The sequence below is a fragment of the Mastigoproctus giganteus genome, chromosome 10, assembly GCF_048544385.1.
Source record: "Mastigoproctus giganteus isolate SK-2022 chromosome 10, ASM4854438v1, whole genome shotgun sequence".
NCBI classification, from domain to species: domain Eukaryota; kingdom Metazoa; phylum Arthropoda; class Arachnida; order Uropygi; family Thelyphonidae; genus Mastigoproctus; species Mastigoproctus giganteus.
In genome coordinates, this window is record NC_143584.1 from 178,068,599 (window position 1) to 178,090,746 (window position 22,148).

At 36.1% G+C, this 22,148-nt stretch overlaps 1 protein-coding gene across 1 annotated transcript in view; it reads left to right on the top strand.

Moving 5' to 3' along the window:
- Positions 1–20,686, top strand: part of LOC150079576 (sodium-coupled monocarboxylate transporter 2-like) — a 118,993-nt gene extending 98,307 nt beyond the window's left edge. Inside the window, exons 13-15 of the mRNA XM_090384096.1 lie at positions 10,201–10,301; positions 14,284–14,393; positions 19,995–20,686. Of these exons, the coding sequence (XP_090240222.1) occupies positions 10,201–10,301; positions 14,284–14,393; positions 19,995–20,084 (301 nt within the window). The 3' untranslated portion in view covers positions 20,085–20,686. The remainder of the gene's footprint in view (positions 1–10,200; positions 10,302–14,283; positions 14,394–19,994) is intronic.
- Positions 20,687–22,148: the final 1,462 nt, after the last annotated feature.

Here is a 22,148-nt window from a genome sequence, read left to right on the forward strand (position 1 = left end):
CTGTGTATGTGCTTTTCAATGTTTATTTTATTGAGAGACATAAATGCTTAAATGACACACACACACACACACACACACACACACACACACACACACACACACACACACACACAATATGATATTAAATTATATTAATCTGATCATATTCTGGTATTTTATATGTAATTTTAATATCATATTGTGTGTGTGTGTGTGTGTGTGTGTGTGTGTGTGTGTGTGTGTGTGTGTGTGTGTGTGTGTGCGCGCGCGCACACATATACGCACTCAGTTGGCTTTGCATTAGTAACACTTACCTAATGCAGGCCTCCGTAGCCGAGTGGTCAGGGGCGGGAGTGCACTAGTACACGCTCTTTGAGTAGACCGGGGTTCAAGCCCCTGACTGCTAAATACTGTCGATCTGCCCCGCACTGGCCCAGCGTGGCAGATTATGGTCCATTTCCCTCAGCATTAATTGTTGAGGAGGCTTCCATCCTGCAGTGGGTTGATAATGGCTGCAGTTTACATTTTTTTTTTTTTTTTTTATCTAATGGCTCATGAGGTCAACTTTTGCCCTTAATACAGCCTGTACATATCTCGGTATGGAGTCCAAAAGGTTTTGCTGGGCCATGCATTGCACAATGTGTCCAGTAATGTTCGCACAGTCGGGTAGATGGTCCTGGCATCGAATGGCCCTTTGGTAGGTCCCAGACATGAAGAGTTGCATTGAGATCGGCAGAGTTGGGCGGCCATGGGAAGAGAGAATTCATTGTCATGTTCCTGAAGTCAGTTTAGCAACTTGCAAACCTTGTAGCATGGCGCATTGTCTTGTTGATAGACGCCAGATTTGTCTGGATACAATGCTTTTATGAAGGGGTGTGCTTGGTTTGCGATGATAAAAATTATAAATTCCCATCTGTGGATATGCATAACGGTATCAGAGAAAGCATAATGGTGATCGGAATCAACGGTGATTAGAGAACCGAAGCCTTGCCATCAAAACAGTCCTCAAACCATAACACCACCGCCTCCAGCCTGCTGAAACCCAACGGTGCATCAAGGTATCATGGCCTCACGTTGCTTTCTCCAAATGCGGATACACCCATCATGATGATAGCTTTGAAATTCATCTTGCCAGACAACAGATTTACATATGTCGGTGGTCGAGTGTTGGTGCTAACATGTCCACCGAAAGCACAGTTTCTTGTATCTCGCAGTGAGCATGGGTACCCAAACGGCCGTCGAAGGCCATAACCTATACAAACTAATGTCCAGCGCAAAGTCCATGTGGATATCGGTCTTACTATTCGCACGATGTACTGGGTGGTTAGCTGATCCACTCTGCTGCGTCGCTGCTCCTGTATTACGAGACGAGACACACAACGCTAAAACTAGACGTTGACTAGACGTGGCTCTCCCACGTGTGACCTTTGGCTGCTGTTGAGCCAGTCGCGGTAGACTCGTGATACTACTAAACGGGAGAACTTAACCATGTTGGCTGTCGTCCAGATACTGGAACCTGCACGTCTTACGCCCACAATCATTCAACGTTCGAAGTCAGAAAGATCTGGACGCTGACCCATTCTTCCTCACAGACACTCAAAAACTGTTCGCCACATATGCGAACTACAATGTTATATGAGTCGTTCCTAACTTTGGGTTTTCACTAGCTGGTAGTCCATTTCTACGTAAGAAGGTGTTTTAGATGTAAAGCCAATTCAATGTGTGTGTACACACACACACACACACGCGTATAAGAATAAATATAAGATAATGTAACAAAGAGCGGCTAGGTATTATACCCTCTATCAATATAAATGTGCCTTCATACTGTCCGAAAAAAAATTGCAATACTTACAGTATATGTATGTATACATTTTCACACACAAACACGTTATAATTTCATTTGAAATTCGTTCTAATGAAATCTGAATTCTAATGGAATATGAATTTCAAATAATTTCATTTAAAATTATTAAATTTCAAATTAAATGATCAAGTGCGTGCATGCGTGTGTGAAACCCATGAAAGAGCGGTAGCGACATTGAACTTACAGATAACGTTCTTTATTCTCTGGCGTTGCTTATTTTGTCACAAAAATATTAAATGATCACCATGTCGTCACAATACAGCTGAGTACGAAAAAAAGCATGGTCGAAACAGTGACTGCAGCCTGTTGGGTGGGAGTGATATTGGAAATGATGGAATGTTGCTTTTCGATTCTTCCAAAATATATGGATTATTGCTGTCCATTATTACCTTTGACGTGGCTTCACAAAAAGAAGCCTAATGGCAACAAAGCTGGCGAGCATGGCGGCCATATTCCTTCTGAAATTATAATCTCCAAAAAAAGAGGAACAGCTTGGTCACAGACGCAAGTGAAGTGTGATTTTTTTTTTTTTTTTTTTTTTTTGATGAAACAATGCTTTAACAATCTTCTCCGCAGTGGGGTGTCTCTGAAATTCATGGACTATGTCAATGTACGCCGAGACGTAATGGTTTCTGTGAAGAAGACTATCATTCCTGCTGCGGATCATTGCACACCACTCTCCAATCTTCACAGGGTACAGGAAGGTTTCATGTGCTGCATGGGGATTTTCTGTAGAAGAGATTACGCTAAGAGGTTACATACTCAGTCATATAAAACAAAGCTTCATCGGAGAAAAAAGTCTAATCTAACATCTGAGGGTCTTCATCCCCTTTATCTCAGTAACCATCAAAGGTAATGGCTTCGTTTACTGCAGTCTGGTGGCAAAGCTGCAGTATGACATCCTCTTTGCACGGAAACAGTTTTAATTTTCTCACTGACAACTGCATATGACATTCTGCTTTGTTGTCAAAAGCCTCCATAATGACTTACGTGGATTTGTTGCAAAGCTCTCCCTAACCTGTGGTAATTCAATCACAACAAATCACATTCCCAGTCTCACTGAACATTTTCACGAGCTTCAATATCGTATATTTGATGCTACCGTACGACATCAAAATTGAGTACAAAGAATCAGGTTGAATAATTCTAAACAACTATTTTGAGGTAATGAACACAAGCTGCTCTATGCTGAACGTCATGTACATATATGTACTGCTTGCACTGCGCATATACATTCGCAACACCATACATAGAATAAAGTTACTTGTAAATTTCTTATCTCTTGCACTATTTTACTCGAAGTTATTCACATTTTCCCGGGTTACCATTTAAATTGTCATCCTGTATAGCCTCGTATAATTAAGCTTAAAACTTTCGTTTGCATTTCTGTTGATTCATCGAACCATGTAATCACTGCAATCTTGGAACTGACTTTTCAAAATACGCTAGACGCATATTTCGAATTTATTTGCAACTTTGGAATTACGCCATTTCAACCCAAAACATCAATGCGGTCTCTTGAATGCATCAGAAAGTTTTAATTGCGAAAGATTTAATTTTAACTGTGAAAGAATTAAAAATAATAATTTTAATTCATTCATTCATTCATTAATTAAAATATTGAGAAATTTCTGTATAAAATTTAGTTTACATGACGCATCACCAATCCACAGGCGAACCTGACGTAGTTGATTGCGTTGTTGTTTCTCTATCGGAGAAGCGAACGCAATGTGCCCATTCATACGCCAGCCTGACGAAGCGGATGCAGACAGACAAATATCAATGAGAAGTCAGAAAAAAAAAAAAAAAAAACTTGCTACGTCTCTCACATGAATATCAGCTGTGCTATAATAAGTTCCAAGGCTATAAAACGGTAAAAAAAATACCTTGAAAATAACTAGAATACAAGGAAAAACACGCACAAAGAAGGGCTAGATTTCTTCAAGCAACTGTATGAAAAGTAGATTGCCTGATCAACTAAATTTATATACAAGGAGGCTGCCTAATGCCAACTATTACAATTTGGTTAAATCATAGAAGACAGCCACCAACTTTGGTTCAATATTCAGAATATACTGAATGGTGGAAATGCAGAAATAATCAAAGTCCAAGCAAACTACATTAAAGTTCAATGTAATATTTATCAAAGACAAGTTTGCTTTAAGAAAATTTATCGCTTAGCTAACCACTTTGTCCACATCTATAAGGTCAAATGATATGCCACAATAATCAGATAGTATCATATTTTCGTCTTCAAGCACTTAAAAAGAAGAGTAGAAAATACAAGGTCAAGGTAACGGCTTAGCCTTGAAAAACCACAACTTTGTTCTCAGCAACGGTAAGAGGGAGCCCAGGTGGAGGCTAAAAGGGTTGCTTATACAGGTTAGCTATACTGATCGATAAATCGATTTTTTTCTTCCGTACTCCCAACCACTACAGAATTCAGCACCAACTGACATCTTCGGCATGGTAGAATTAAACACCCGCCATATGGGGATGTGAGCAACGAAAATGATTACCAAAGTGGGAAATTACTATTTAACCATTCTTGAGATCAGATTTGTTCTTTGAGAACAAGTAATAAGATCTGAAGGCAATCGAGGTGTGCAGATTACCGTCATGGCTGAAAAACACTCAGGCCGGCAGCACGAAAACTTCAACGAAAGTGCCCACACTCAAACGTTACAGATTACTTGCACGTGCATGCTCTTGAGCCTGTCGCCGTTATATTGTTTCAGGGTTTATGACATTACGAAACTTGAATTTATTATTAGTTTGAGCATCTATGGCCGGCTTAACACAGCGGTTTCCAAACTTCTGTCACTCGAGTAGCACCTGGAGTTAAAAAGATGCTACATTTGTGGCACACCTGAAGAGTGATTACCATGAACTCAATGGAGTTTCTCTAATAGCGCAGCACGGCCAAATTCAGAGACAGTTTTAGAAACACTGGGCTAACGAATACAGACGTGTAGGCAAGGTGTAACTGCGATATCATAATTAATAATATTACAGCTAAAACTTCAGTTAATTTAAAACTAAGGCCCGATGCAGCTGAGTGGTCAGACGCGTAAGTACAGAAACACATGCACTTTGAGTGGGCCGTAATTCAAGACCACATGACTACTAAATAAGGTTAGTGATTGTATTCATTACCAATCTGTCAATTATTTTGACATAATTAATGTAAATTCCTCTGATTAGTGGTCATGGCGGAGTATAAACAAGAAAATATTATAGTTTAAAGAGTTTAATGCGTTTCTTATATATTATTGAACTCTGCAAGCTCTGTCTTCTCAATACAATTGAAAGCACAAAGCAGGTCGGAGGTAGAGCCGATTGTCAAAGCAGTACACGAGTTTGAGTTGACCCTGGTTCGAACCCACGCAATCGCTAAATATGGTGGCATGGAAATTGTTACCTTGTGAAACTGAAATTGAACTCTATGTGGTTGCTCTGAGTACAAAAGAGAATTTTATTTTTAAGTAAACCAGGACTACGGTCAAATGTGTGCGTAGACAAAAAAAAAAAAAAAGTTTCCTAATGCCCATTACAGTTTCCAGCAGGTCCTGTTGCATTAATAATTGATATTTGAAATTATACAGCTAATGGTGCAGGTGGTGCAGCTGCACCAGGGACTTGAATTTTGAGGGAAGGCCAGAAAGAAAAAAATATATACTTGAGGCCAAATTGCACCATGTTCCAAGCTTGTGATGATATTCCACTGTTTCGACCAGGATCATTATGGCTTTTAAAAAAATAAATAGTAGCAGATCAGTCTTTAAAGAATCGTTATTTGAAAATCTTCAGAGTGCGGATGTCATGTCTTCTATCCGTGCATGCATATTTTGTCTAAATGCTGAAAACATTTTATTGCATCCTTTCCAGTGACAAATTTCTCATTCTTTACTCCATTACGAAGCGACGTTTTCTGGTTTAGGCTTTCGTAATATTCTTCTATTGTACATTCAAGAGCACGAGTCAAGATTTTAAAAAAGTGGTGTGGTGTGGTGTGCCATATTAAATGAAATATGAAGTTGCGAGTACCAGCAAAGAATTTCAAAATCCAAAGTCTGTATAAAAATTGTATTTCCAATTTTCAGCTGACACACAATAACTAAAAATTTTTAAAATGCACTTTCAAAGCTTAAATTAAAACAGGCACAACTACTTGTCTTTGTTACGACTATCATCATAATAGTTTTCTTAATGGTAATTAAATAAATCGGTTTTTTTTTTATTATATCGGATAATTTATTGGACAATTAAATGCACTCATCTCGCGTGACACAGGTTGCCGACCCTCTTCTAGTTTGATAAAATGTGATTGATGACACAGCCTGTTAGTGAAAATCCTGGGGAGTGTTTCTGCTCAATTTAACGTTGATGTTCTCCGATTACCTCAAACCATCTCACTCACTCTGCTGGAACGACTGACTTCTATTAAAATCCGGCTTAATCTGCACAGCTTCAGGCTAAGTACACAGTAATATTATATCCGCCATAAGTTTAGGCACATAATCCTTTTTATTACCAGTCATTTTAAACGATGCAAATATTTGTTAAGTTTTATTGGTTCGAGTTCATTACGACCATTGTACAATATTCCACACAAATATCACCAACAATTCCATTAAGATTTTTTAAATTTCATTTCATTTATTGGGGAGAGGGGGATGACAGGATTCCTGAAAGTTTATATTTACAATTTATTAATTTTGATAGCACAATTTACTAATTTTTTCTTTATTTCCTGTATCAGTCTTCTTTTTTTCTGCTGAAAGCTAGAAGTTTTACTGATTCTCAATTTATTGAGCACAGTCAGAGCAAAGAGAAGCAAAGCAAATGTTTCGTTATTCACCTAGATTAACTCCGGGTGAATTCACTCACCCGGAGTTAATCTAGAATTCATTCATCTATGTGAATGAATTCACCTAGGTTAACTCTGAACGAAAAGATCTGTTGATCTGAGAATAGGTGGAGTGTGCCCCTTGGAATATTTGAATGTTACGAAAAGAACCCCGAATAATAGCACAGCCCAAGTGCGCCCCGAATAACATAGGACAGCTTTTAGTACAAGCTCAAGTGTGTCCCAGTTAATTCAGCGTTATAAAAAAAAGTTTGTTTATATTTTTTTCATTAAAAACATAAAAATAGTACCAGTTTGTTTGTTTTTTTTTCTGTCTGTGAGCTATAATCTTGTGAAATTAAATCTTGTAATTCCCCTGTTCTTCAATAAATTGAATTTTCTTGGTTATGCTTCACTTAGCCGAGTGCATAGCACGCGTTCCTTGAGTGGACTGGGGTTCAAGACCGTGACTACTAAATACGATAAATATTTTGTATTGACGATTTATTGTAAACTCTACTGACTTGGTTGTCGTGCCGGAGTATAAACAGAAAATTTATTTATTCTAGAATGCATTACGTTAACTTGATAATACTCTAGAAATCAAAATCGTAGCATAAGATCTCATATTTAATAGCTTCTCTTTCTCAAAAATGCATCACTTAGTACATATTCCTTTTTAGATTATTATTTAACTTAAAAAATGTGCAAGAGATATTACTCTTGACATAATCCGTTATTTGCATAGGTAACACACTCAGAGATTGCCTCGGAATTGTACTACTCCAATGAACTAGCCAAATTTTGTATTCAGAAAAACTTTCTGTGGTAACTCTCGTGACTCTTTCACGAGAGTTACCAATAAGCTGCTTAGTCTTGCTCTACTCAAAGCAGCACTTCACAATCTCAACAGAAAAGCGTATTTTGAAGCACGACAATGAACAAGGCAACTCATTTTAAAGATGAAGAGCATCCACTTTCAAGTAAACAGTTCAAAATATCAATAGAGAAAATATGTTCGGGTTAGTTAAGCTATAACTGTCAGGGGACGCAATCGGAGTATAGAATTATATAAAATCTCCATGTGAACTGAGCAGATGCTCTCACGTTATGAAGATCTATCTTTTTACCTCAGGACGCACTCGGGAGAATCCCGTTAATCCTGCAGTATGAGTGCTAGGTGATACTGAAATTACTATTAATTAGAAAATTACCAATATTTGTCAAAGAAGGATCGCTGGACCACGATCTGAGCACCAGTAAATCTTGATTTCACTTAAAATCAAATTATGGTTCGCATAGTTATTACAAGCCATTAGTACTATAATATTGTCAAACTAATTGCGATGATTAATTAGTGGGAACACAATAAATATACTGTAATTAGTTGAATACAGTAGATATCGTTACATGGCATTCCCATTTATCAACTTCTTAAGCTTAGTGAAAACACTGCAATCTATTTTGATGTTTATACTCACAATTGATTGCCTAGTATCAGCATTACGCATATTCTTATCAGATTTTGTTTAAATGTGCATTACTAAAGAGTCTGGCGAAAACGTGAAAGGCTTCTCTCAATCTGTTTTTTTTTTTTTTTTTTTTCACAGTAGCAAACGAAATATTTCATGAATACGTCACCTTCCACTTAAACAGCGATAAAGATTTGCTCTTTGGTCTGAAGACAGATTGTTTTCGTGACTGTTTAGCACTTTTCATCAACCTTCTAAAATATGAAATCATAAGCCTGGTGTTATCGCTTTTAATCGCAACCAAACAATCCGTTTCAAAAATTTTGAAACTCTGATTACAAAATAAAAAAAAATTGTTACTCCAATTTATTTACACAGGTTGATCATTTTAATTTGTGGAATAGCAAACACCATACAGCTCAGGTTTTGACGAATTGTCAATGGCTCATCTTGGTCGCCAAGTTATATCCTGGAATACGTATAATACGCCTCTATAACAAATGCTATTATATTTATTTTTCCCTTTTTTTTGCAACAAAGCTACCATAAACGAAGTAAAATATATCAGATTTATTTATGGAGCTTCTTGTTGCTGTCGTACATTGCAAAATTTAGACACACAAATAAACACGGATTTCTTGAATTATTCTTTGATCTAAAACGATACAAAGAATGGCGCTTCCTAATATTCTGTTGCCACTTACACAAGCATTATACAAGTTTTGTGGGCTGTACATTCTTAGCACTTCTGGAAGTAGTAATAGTAATGGAGGCATGTGATGGAAGAAAGCAAGCGTATGAGCTTATGTAGCATCAGCCAAAAAAAAAAAAAAAAAAAACACAATTCCACAAATCCATTCGCTCTAAAAGTTTGTTCAGTTCCTCCTTGAATTTATTTAAGCTATCAACTTCCACAATGACAGATGGAAGTTTGTTCCAGCAATCAACCACCCGCTGGCTAAAGGAAATTTCCGCACATCTATTCTACAACTGTCTTTCCTCAATTTGAATTTATGGCCCCTCAGGTTTGTAATCTGAGCAAGCGGAAGAATCCCATCAGAATTCAGCGTGCTCAACCCATTCAAAGCCTTATACACCTCAATCAGATCGTCTCGCAGGTGTCTAGTCTCCAGCCGCTGCAATTTCCAGAACTTGAGCATTTCTTGGTAAGAGGACCCCTTCGTTCCCCCTCACCAATCTTGTTGCCCTTCTCTGTGCACGCTCAAGCAAGTGTTTATGTTAGTGATCGTACTAAACAAATCGGTAACCAATGGTCGCCAACCTTGCAATAATAAAAAATCCAATATTTTTGTGCATTTTATTAAAAACAAAAAGAGTATTATGTTTTACGAAAAATCTGTATGTGATAGAAAAAATTGGATGTCATTTATTTTTGAACTCGATGTACACAAATTACAAAAGGAAACATGATTAACCAGATCCCAAAACTACCGTAAGCCTGTTCATTTGGTGAAGTTGAAAGCATTCTTTCTGTACAACTTCAGGTAATTTGCGTATTCGGTACAGTTGACCTCAGGAAATGCACAGATATTTCGGATGTCATCCACATGCAACGAGTACAGCAATGGCCTGAAGTTCAAAGTCACAGCGACTCCGGAAATGATGATTAAAAATTCGGGACAATATGATGAGACCAGTTAGGGATAACCGGAGAGGCGATAACGAAGCTTTTTCCATAACAGCCGGTCCAATATACGGATGAAGTGACTGCTACTGAAGTAAGAAATTTTGAAAATGGGCTAATTTCAGCTTAGGTTTTTTTAATGTTATTTTCGTTTGTTCGTTAACATTTACAAAATCATTTACTTAAGAATTTCAATTAAGGTTAATTCATAAATACTACTTTCAATGGTTGTCATACAAGTCTCAAACAAAAGGAGTCATTTGGCAGTGGTATGCGCGCTAATGGAAGAAGTATGACAGCCAGGTTTAAAATTAAAAATGGAATTTTTATTTTGTTTCACAGAAGAAGCCAATATATCTAACAATTAAAATAGAGATTTTGCTTTCAGAGAGGATACCTTCATACTTTATCGTGTATCGTACATGTGGTTTACTGGAATCGGTTTCATTTCTGCCTTTGTCTTAGGCATTTTCATCAGCCTTCTCACAAGTAAGTATAAACTTAACATAATTTTGCAGAATAAATTATAAATACTATCCGAAATTCGTGAAACTTTTACGATGATATTGTTGCTTTCGATTACAATCTTTATATCCGAAAATACTGGCAAGATTTCAACTCTTATCTTTTTAGAAAGAAGAAAGCACCATGAAATGAAATGCATACACAGATCCCATTCACGCTGTATTAGCATGCTTGCCTGAAAAATATGCTATTACTCTCAATGAATTACTGATAGTGATTTCCGACATTCTCAAAGGACAAAAACAGTTTATTTACCTTTTTATTTTGTATATCTACAATAAATTAACTTCAAATTTAGTACTATAAACATGAGCGCAGTTTTAGCGTCGGAGTCACGAAAAGTTTGAAATACTTGCTGTTTGTTGGTTTGAAATCTTAAAAGTGTCATTATAGCCATAATCTGCCTCCGTCAGGTTTTTATTTTCATGGGGCAAAAGCCTCACGCTCTATGAAACGTAAAACAGTCATTAGACAAGTCGGGCATAGCCTCTTGAGCAAACCAAGTTTGCTGAAAACCATATACAGAAATATGCTATGTCCAACAAGTTCAATGGCTGTTAAGCTACAGCTTATTGCACTCGCTTCATGAGAACGAGATTGAAAGAGTTACATCCACTTTATTTATTGAACGTCTACTTATCATAATACACCTTATTTATTAGTAGAGTTATAAGATCGCAAAAACTTGACACAGCTTGGGGCTTCATTCATCTCTAAATTTGGCCCTGATTATTTCAGCATACCAATTGAATTAGACACATTATTTGGGTGTCCAAATAATGTGTATTGTGAATCATCAAGATTGACAGCAAATGCATATTCGGGAACACTGTAGACGCTGTCAAAATCCTAATACATATCTTATTTGCAAAGACCGAAATATTTTACTGAACTGAGTAATCAGTTCAGTGATTACACAAGTCAGTATGTAATACTAGGCCCAATAAAGCCTGTCTCCTGATTACTCAGTTTTGGGTATTTCACAACTATGCTGATACATCAACTTCAATCAATCAGACTATCAGAGATATACATACAGTAAAGCTGGTTCCATTTATCAGCAGAAGTCAGCTTGTGTAATGGAGCGATAGAATTAAGGTTAACAAGTACGAGTGAAATCCACGATTAATGAATTATTATCATTGAAGATAACAGGTTTCTAGAAGTTATGGGTGAAATCATCTGACAAAAGATAAAAATAATAATCGAACTGAAAACATTTTGTCTGTTTGGGTGTTATCCCAAATAATAATACAATCACAATTTATTTTATTTATATTATACTATGGTCAGTAAAATTAACAACTGAAGAATTCTGGATTTTGAAAGAAGGAGGCTGGGTTACATTTCCTTCAATAAATTCTTGCCCAAAAGTCAGAAACATTTCAATACGAACAGTAAAAAGCAATGACTATTCGCATTACCTTGACATTCGGAACATACGACTAAGATATTCGCATTACCTTGACCTTCGGAACATACGACTAAGATAATCGATTCCATTAGGAAGGCCCAAGAAAGGAAGACTATTTTCCAAGAAAAGTTTTTTGTGATCTTCTAGGATAAAATAGAGAGAAACGTGACATTTCCACTACAAGTCTGCTGCGAATCAAGACTTACCTTACCTAGGCGAAGTCAGAATATAAACCTCCTCTGAAGGTTTATATTCACTTCCGGGCAATGTAGTGGTTTCCCAACTAAGGAACGACGGCTTTTTTATGAGCGAAAAAATCTCTTTCTAAATTTTGTTGTGAAAGTGAACCATTTTAAGAAATAAATTAAACAAAAAAAAAAAACGAATCGTAGCAAAACATTCGATTATTTTTTTTTTTTTAGTAATCCATGTGGCTGAATGATCCGTTTAAATCACAGCTAACATTTAGCAGCTTACAACGATAGCAAAGCGAGTACCTGCGAGATATATATATATAAGAAAATTCCATTATTATTTGTAAAAATAATTCAATACGAAAAGGAGAATTTAAAGCTTCGCTGAGTTGGTGGGGGAGCCAATCTAACCTTCACGGTTGGGAAGTGCCTCTGTCTAAACTAACCTCTGCTGTAATGTGATTTCCTCCCCCCTTAATGAGTTGTTTTTATTTTATGAAGATGACAAGGATCTTTGTGTAATTCGCATTCTTTCCAATAAAACAGGTTTTATGTATCCAAAGTAATTTTCGGAGAGGGATGATCATTCTACCGAAACGATTACGACGGTCCGAGTAAAGAGCAAGTCAAATTGTGAAAATAATACGGAAGAATACCCACTGCATTTACTAATTTATAAAAAATAATCTATGTTTTCTTAAACAAATATGATGCTCCTTTAAGAAATCACAAGGAAATAGATGGTCATTATTGTCATATTAAGAAAATCACCCACAGGAAAACAAGTTTCCTTTCCCACTGTGAAATTATGGAACATCTTTAGCACCATACCAAACAAACAATCGGGTACTTTGACTCTTACTTCCCCCTGGGGGGATGGCGGATCTTAAGATATGGCAGTTTCGCTAATGAACTCACCTCATTCTGGAATCCATCAGCAAGTGATTAAATTTCTCCAGTATTCTGCGAAATGTTCCCCCAAAAATTAACACTTATCTACATTTCGATATTTTGATAGAAATTACACTCAACAGAACCACGCTGAGTAATTTCATGATATAATTAATTTGAATTATTTTATTTCTAATCATCAAAACAAAAGGGTTGTTTTTTTTCTGTACTGAAGTGAATGAACAAAATGAAGTTTACATAGAACTGATGTTCTGCTAATTTCTTACCCATCCCAAAGTGTTCCGTCAGGCAAGAGAAGTGGAAAAATTATTGATAACGTAACCCGCAAGGCTTCTAGGATGTTTAGAATCTGTTAAAAGCCACTCAGGAACTTTAATACAGTACTAAAAATAGGCAACCAGTAAATAAGAAAAATTTTGGTACCTGGTCTGTTCCTCCTTGACAAGATTATCTCATGTTAAACTGGTCAGAAACGCTTCATTATAAAAGTTCACTTGCTTTCCCAACCACTTAAGTCACCACCACTCTGATTACCTACCCCTGACTAGCTGAAATTCGGATCGCGATCCGAATTTCAGCTAGTCAGGGGTAGGTAATCAGAGTGGCTTCTCTAACAGGCGCAACAGGAATTAGTTTCCTCTAACAACTCTCAATAAGTTTTTCATTATCGGCTTTTCTTTGGGAGTGGAGCTTCTATATGACGTAATATAAAAATGCTAACTTAGAATTTTAAATCATGCTCTAACCTAAGTATTCAGTGTGATTTAATTTACTAAGTCACTCTTTCTCTTCTGACTAAATTGTCTTCTACTGACCTGTGGTTGGCCGAGGTGCTTTAAAAGATTCCTGATTCAAGGCTATTTGTGGCCAACCTAAATAAGTTAACGACACCAATAATGGTCAAGACCATTGGAGGAGGGGAATACGATTGGCATCCTGCTGTTTGAAAGTAGCATGCAACTGTTGCAAACTGCTGCAGCTATCCTGCTTGTTGCTAAACAAACCTACTACTGCTCCAGGAGTATCCCCACTCACCTCTAGTTTCCTTAGCTAGATGTTCTTGATTTCCACACATTATTCATCTTTGAAATGAGAACTCAGGATGTTGCGGATATGATCCAGAAAATTCGCATCAAATACCCTATTAATGTATACAGAGCTGCATCATGTGATGTCCATTGCTTTACATTCAAAAAGTTAATAACGCTTTGTACATTGTGATAGCAGTTTACGTCATTATGTGTACATCCCATTAATTATTAAAATGGAAGACAAAAAAATAAATAAGCAAATTCTGCCTGATCAAAGATATGGGTGTTAAGTTCTAACAGTAGTTTAAAATGTGAAATATGCAAAAAGTAAGAATTTTGCCATTTCTCCAACTAGAAGTAGATAATTTCTTTCACTATTATACTTTGTCTTATAGAAACTTCTAATTTCAAAGAAGTGGATCCCAGGCTGTTAGCGCCAGGAATTGACAAGTTCTGGTCTGCCATATGTTGCAAGAATGGAAAAATAAACATCAACCAAACAGGGGTAGGTATAAGGTGTTCTTGTTTACATTATATTTTCACATGGTAAAAATGTTACTTCATTGGATGAAAAATCAGTAATTTGAATGTTAATTTTGCAGTACCTATGATAATTTACTTTTATCTCATTTTAATTGCATAACAAGATAATTTAAAAAGTATTATCTAGTGGTGGATGATTTTCTGTTAACTCATTTTTGGAGAATATTACTGGTCAAGAGCATATTTTAAGTAGAGTATTTGTACGATGTTTAAGATTTTTTCGAAGTCTAAAAGATGCCCGTAACATTTAAACAAAGGTAACGATTGCTTAAATGGAGCCGCACGATCTTTTTTTTTTTTTTTTTTAATTTTCTTTTAACTCGCGTCGTGGATCGAAGCATATTTATAAGATGTGCAGGGAAGTAATAATTTGATCCTTTTAAATCTGTAGAGGGATTCTGCACAATTTTTTATTTTGTTTCCTTACAGCTAGAAGCGTGCAATAGTATAAATTTATTTGGTTTCTGTTTTTCTTTTTAATCGTTTCGTCTATTTGAAAATATGTATTTTAAAAATAACAAATGTGACCAATCTATTGTTTGAGTACGTTTACATTACTTTTAATTAAAATATTCGTCCTAAACAGAGTTTAAACGTGAAATATTCCTTATTTTTCGTCCCACATCATATAATTACACTAACATCAAAAAATGTACTACAAAAAAAAAAAAAAGCTCTGAATTGATTGTACATTACCAGCACACGCTCTTTGAGTAGACCGGGGTTCAAGCCCTTGACTGCTGAATACGATCGATCTGCCAACCCGCACTGGACCAGTGTGGCAGATTATGGTCCATTTTCCTCAACATGAATTGTTGAGGAAGCTTCCATCCTGCAGTGGGTTGATAATGGCTGCACTTTACCTTTTTTTTTTAACCAAAAAACTGAACTATATGGTATCCCATCAGTGAAGTGTGGTAACTATTCTTTTTAACAAGAATACAGTCAAAACTCTTTATATCGACCATCTTTTTAACGTCCACACGTCAAAACGGCCTATGTGGTTGGTCCCGACTAATTTCTGATTATCCTACTGCTATTTTATGAACGCTCGATATAACGCCTTTCCGATATAACCACCGTTTTTCTCATTCCCTGGGGGGGGGGTCGTTGTATAGAGCTTCGATTGTACAATTATTAACAGTATATAGCGGTCACGCGGACTCGAACTATGGTCAACTCAAACGCGTGCACTACTGCATTCCCATGTAACTACTCAGCTACATAACGCCTATTAAAGAAAATTTATTTTTTATATTTTAATTAAAAAGCAGCTAATAATTCAATCCTAAACATTAAAATCCACTCTATTTAAATTTTCAATAATAATATTATCAACAGATTTGTGATAAAAGCGGCGGTAGTCAAAACATCATTCCTAACCCAAGGTTCGCATTATGCTTTTTTTTTTTTCTTTGCCATTTACAATTCATTACACTACACTATTTTTTGTTATTAGTACAATACAGTACAGTTTTCGCCACAAAAAGAATTGTGTTTAAATCCTAACAACGACAGGATGGGTTTCTTAAAGGCCTTTCACTACATTTTTGGCAATCTTAATTATTCAAGAGATAATTGCGAAAAACAATACATATTACATATTCATATGTTGAAATTAGCGGACCCCAGGGTCCCCCCCATTAGCCGCTCGTAAAATCTTGTGGTGAGGTCAAGGCACATGCCGGCCGTGATCAACTTACACCTTGCTACACTTACAGAGGCAAGATGCGAGATGCAAGATGCGAAAAACAATGGGAAAAATTACAGAACAATCTCTTTCGCATTGTCGTCCGTCTATAAATCAATCTTCCGCCACGTCACTTGTGAGTTTTTCGAAAGCCAAGTTACAAAGCATCCGTCCGAGCTGTATGGAGAATAGTTGAGCATTTCCAAAGGAATCGCTGGAGAGTTACTAAAGTCTGCTGTGTTGTCATGCATTAGTAACAAAGTGACAACCTCAATAGAGTTTCCCTGTCTCTTGTTCTTGAGAATCATCTTGAAGGATGTTTAAGTATCATGTAATGGTACAGCAATGGACTATACAAGTCAAAGAACAACATAGAATAATATCAATGCTTTCGAAATCCTTTAATATCTGTGGATGTAGTGATGAGATGTTTCTGCTGCATACCACATTACTTCCCCTGCAATTGGTAGCACTCCCGCCATGTTTCATCTAAGTGTGGATCGGAGGAAGAAGGAAAACTACCCCTTAAGATCATTCCTAAAGCATGGTCTTGCATGTTATGCTTTTTCGTTATCTGTAAACAAAATAATTTTTATACTGTTATTCCACCCGTCCAAAATGTTGGATCTCCCTTGTTTTCCTTCACACTTTCTCCCCAAAGAAACATAAAAACTGGATCCACTCTTGGTCTTATCAACATTCAAAGCTATGGCTCAAGAATGGCTTTTTTTTTCTTTTTTTTTTTTAATTTTATTACGTAGCGCCTTCGGTGTTCTCCTTCATCTGATGAACTAGTTAGTGCACTAGAACCAGTCCACTCAAACGCCTGCACTACTGAGCTACAGGAAATCTGAGCGAACAAGTTTTTTTTTTTTACATTAGGGGCCAGTTGCAGATTCAAATGGAGGCTCCAAGACGGTGTGCTGAGTGGAGCAGTTCCGTTGCACATTGACTGCAAGATAAATAAGCTTTTCCCACTGTGAACTTAATTCGTGGAAACGCTAAATTATATCTCTGCATTTTAAAACGTGTTTTATTATTTTTTTAACGATCGTATAAAGCTAAAGGTTTCTTTCTGTGGAAACCACAAAAAGAAACCTACTTCTAAAATTAAACGTTCATCACGAGCTGCCAAGGAACTGACAATGTATTAACCAATGGCAGAAAAAGTTGAAATTTTCGATACGTAACAAATAACATGGAATTCCGAAAAGTGAAGTACAGTCAAAAAGTCTTCAATGTCAGTGCTGTACTTAATTCCACTCTGAGGAAAAGATCGAACTTTTTTATTGATATAAAATTAATTATTTTTTGAACCAACTTATTCACATCATATACATTTTACCAATGTATATATTACCTTAGACGAGTTTGGTGATTTTCAAAAGGAAACATAGAATAAAAAATTATTTACGATGTATAATTTCAGCTAAATAAAATAAGAAATATAAAGCCAATACATTAAAAAAAACATGGACTTCACAATAAAATTCCACTGATACAGCATATTTTAATAGATGTATATATAATATAATATATAATATTTATAAATAAGTAAATAAAGAGAGAATTGCATAAAGTCTATTTACTGGAGCATGCCAACAAAAAAAAAAAAATGTTGGCCTGCTCCAATAGCCTTGTGCACGAAACGCATTAATATATATTTTTTCCCCTGGTTTTTGAGAAACTAAAGCCATCAGTCCTTGTATACGCCACTCACATTACTTTTAAGTTTGTTAAAGAGTGAAGGAAAAATGACGTTCTCCAGTCGCCCAAAAACGGGTGTTGTATTTTTACGATACGAGTCGCACAAACGTTCTATGAAAAAGGTCGATGTTTTTCTGACTTCCTCCGAAACGTCCACCGCAGGTACTACTATTCATTCGCTTTTGACCACGCGACTACAGCGGCCTACATTATTATACAAAAATATTTTAAAGTCATAGTTCATTAAAAAAAAAAAAAAAAAAATTAGACGTAATCCAGCAAATTTTGATCAGAGGTTCTCTTATATTAATGACATAAGGACCTTCCCCCCCCTTAGATTGAAAAACTGTTCGCGGACCCCCACGATTTATAATATTCTTTCTTTGCTTTTTTTTTTTTGCCAATATTTAAATACTGATAAGAAATTTCGGACATTACTCATGAATACGCTGAAGCATCTCTACCGATTCCTATGGGTTCCCAGACCACACAGATATGATAACAGAATAAAGAAAATTTTACAAAAATGTTCATATTCAAAACAAAACGGAATACAGAGTTCAAATATATTAGAATACAAAGCTATTTTTTAAACAGTAAACTTTAATGTCTTGTCCCGAACTTAACTATATCCTGAACGTTAATAACTATAAATTTAATGAGAATGTACATGTACTTCCATTTCGTTCTCCATTGCCTTAATGTTTTCATTTGCATTTATTGTCTTTTTAAACGTTATTTTATTTCTTGTACAAAGTGATTCTGCAATAATTTCGGAAATTGTATCATTAAATTCTCGTTTAGGAAAAAGATCCTCTGCATAAAAAACACACTATATGCTTAAAAAACAAGAAGGCAATCCCAATTGTGGAGGACCAGAATTAGTGAGATTTTTTTTTGTAAATATATATCCACTTTTGTACGACGACTGCTGTAAACACAGGAAGCAAAACGAACGCAGATTACTTCCTTTCTGTTCTGTTCCTGCACATGCGCTTTTTCTGCGACTTTCTTATACGGTAAATCGTCATATACAAAAAAGTATAGAGAAATGTCAACGAGGGAAGAAGCAACTCATACAATTTTTATGAGCATTTTTATGAGATCATGTATCGCGACTTCTATCTCACATAAGTTGTGATGCATTAAAAAAAAAAAAAAAACGTAGCTTTAGGTTCAGTCCCATTCATAATTGTTTGTGGTCTTCGTTGAAGTATTTGGGTATCCACTTCGTGGAAAGTTTAGTGCACCGCAACCTGTCATGAATGATGGTGAACTTCATCAGTAACGTATCACGATACATGGACAGAGGATGGCGCCATCTGCCATTATAACTCTGAACCAGTTGTACTCGTCCCCATACTTCTGCCCATGACGTCGCGTAATTAATCTTCAGGCACTAGAAATCTCATTTTAATTTGACTCGCACTCCATTGCAGTCAATATAGTTAAAAAAAAAAAAAATTGTGTGTGTGTAGAAGTGCATATGTTCACGGGCCGATTTGCATGTTGTGCGAACTGAAAACCCCGGAGTAACTTACCAGCGCGGGGGGGGGGAGAGATAGGACTTATAAATTCCTCCAGTAGTCGACGAAAATCGAATCCAGACCTTTCCAAACCAGTAGAATCATGTGGTTATAGAAGCAATGTGGCATTTTTTTCTAATAGAATTTTTTTTTATGTGAATGAGTTTTTTTTTTAATTTTATTTTATGAATTCTTGGATAATTACTCTTTCCATTTAGATTGCAATAAAATGTGTTTTATTGCAAAATGCGGAATGAATGAGTTTTTTATTTTATTTTATGAAAAAATGGATACCATTTTTATTTTAGACTGACTGCCATAAAAACATATTTTAAAATAACTAGAGTAGTTTATGAGTGAAGCTTTCTGTATTAAATTATTTATCAAAATATGCATAAGTGATCTATTTTATCCTTTTATAAGAGCATGGGTAAAAGATGATGCAATACTGCATCAACAGGAATATATTAATCACGGGAAAACTTCCCAGAAGTTTCCATTCTGGAGGAATGCCCCCACGTAACATTTCCACCCAGACGTCACTAACTAATGCTCTCCTTCATATCTTGTAGTGTAATTTCTCCACTATAAATGTATGTGGCAATGACCAAACTTACTAATCGCATTTATTTTGATCTAGGAACCTGCCAAGGACACCATTGATATCACCGCCAGCCGGAGCAGCTTATCGACGATAGACATGTCCACTTCCAAACATTCACTAAACTGACCGGCCATCTTGTCGCCAGATGCTGGACTATTTCAAATGTTGAGGACCAAAGAAATGGTGATCTACAAACTATAGTAAACATACCTGGCGGAGTTGAAAGGCAAATTCTGTCCCCTGAACAAAAGTACGAATTGCCACTTTTGAGACCTACGCGAGCAGAATAATAAGTGGCTGCCGATGTGTATAAGAACAGTAAACGATCCGGAAGGTTGTATCCATGGTTAATTTGTGAAATACAATCTGAAAGTGGGCGCATCCATGCTCGAAGGATCACCAATCTTCTAGTAACTAGTATTACATTAACAATTAAAATCCACTGCCAGCCATTCACGTTAAGTACAGAAAAAAATCCATCTCCTACATCAATTTTTACACTCCCAATTCGTGTACCTCTTTGTTTATTCAGTCAAAGGACATAGGCTTTCGACTGTTCTTAATGTGGTCCTGTTGATTCTGGAGTGTGACCAAACATTTCATAATCTGAACAGAAGTAAAGTTATAAAAACTTGAGACGAATAAAACAGCATATTCTCTTCTACTGCATAACTTCGATTCAATGGAAACCAATACATCCGTTGCTCCATAAAGAGGATGGGTGATCGAGGCTGGAAGTTGAACCAAATATATTTTTATATAAACAATTTATAAGAACCCAATAAAATGGATGTATGACGTTTTATATTCAATAAACTAAGTATTTTTTCTATTTTGAATTTAATTATAAATCCACTTTGAGTATTAATGCCGAAATTGTATTGATAATACTACTGAATGTCCATTAATCACTAAACTTTTTACATATCAAAGGTAAAAATAAAATCCGTTTATAGCTTCAATTTATGGAGGAAAACTTATATATCTTTGATTTTCTCAGTTTTGCACATATATGTACAAAAATGTTCACATTTATACGATAATTATAATTTTCCTACCATTACAAAAAAAAAAAAAAAAAAAAAACATCCCAACAGGGCTGTAAGCATCGCATTTCAAGTGATCATTGAGATGAGGCATACAGCTGAGCTAAATGAGGAAATTTCGAGCACTCGTTTCGAACACATTCTTCATAAGAACTATTTTCTTCATTACTGATTCTCCAACACTAAGTTTAGCAGGGTAGTTCTGAATCACCCTGTATAATTAGAAGTAAGTTTTATTTTGAAAAACCTTGAATTAGATCGATTTTATTAAGTTCGGATAAGCAATTTTAAGCATTTTGAATATTTTATTTGGGATCCAAAATGGCAGTACCTTGTAATAAGGTCTCTTTCCTAAATCTTTTACGCAGAACAAGATTTACTGTCGGAATATTTTATGTATTTCAACGAAAGGTGACGTTGGGATTATGCGTATACCTCAGCTGTGTTATCTTCAGTTTACGGGTTGCTAGGCGCTCTTCTAGAGATTCTTCCTAGAAATAGGAAATGATGTTAGCAAACGGTTAAATCAGGGAGAGTGTATTTCTCTTTAACAAAACGCTTCGAATATCGTAAATCACTGCTTCTAAAAATAATTCGTCGCAATTTAGTAACAAGAGGCTGCATCTGTTTCTCTTTCGCTGCGTTGTGAATGAACTTCGATTTTTCCACAAAGCCCTGTCAATCGCGTGACGAAACGCGAGGGAAAACTTTCTTCGCTGCCGTACTAAAACAACCGGGATTTCGTCGAAGTACATAAATAAAGTGCCGTATTAGTTGAAAGCTCGACACGAAATCTGCCTATAATAGGTTTTCCTGTTGTACGTGTGACTCTCCACCTTCGTGACGCCAGTGGAGAAGTGAGAGACTGGGAACACACGGCAAAACAGCTGTAAACGCTTTGGTCTCTGAGGGCACCGGTAAGCAAAACATAAACAGTTTGTAAACAGGCGGTAAATATTTCGTCACTAAGTAACCGTTGCGAGCAAACAAATGATATAAAGAAAAGGTGCATTAGAAATCTAACTAGTCTAATTAGAATTGCCGGGCGTTCTTATTTTTTGTAAAGATACTCCTTCCGGGCGTAACTCGTCCTGGGTCCGCCCATAAGCATCGGAAGGATATGTTTCGATAAAAAAAAAAAAAA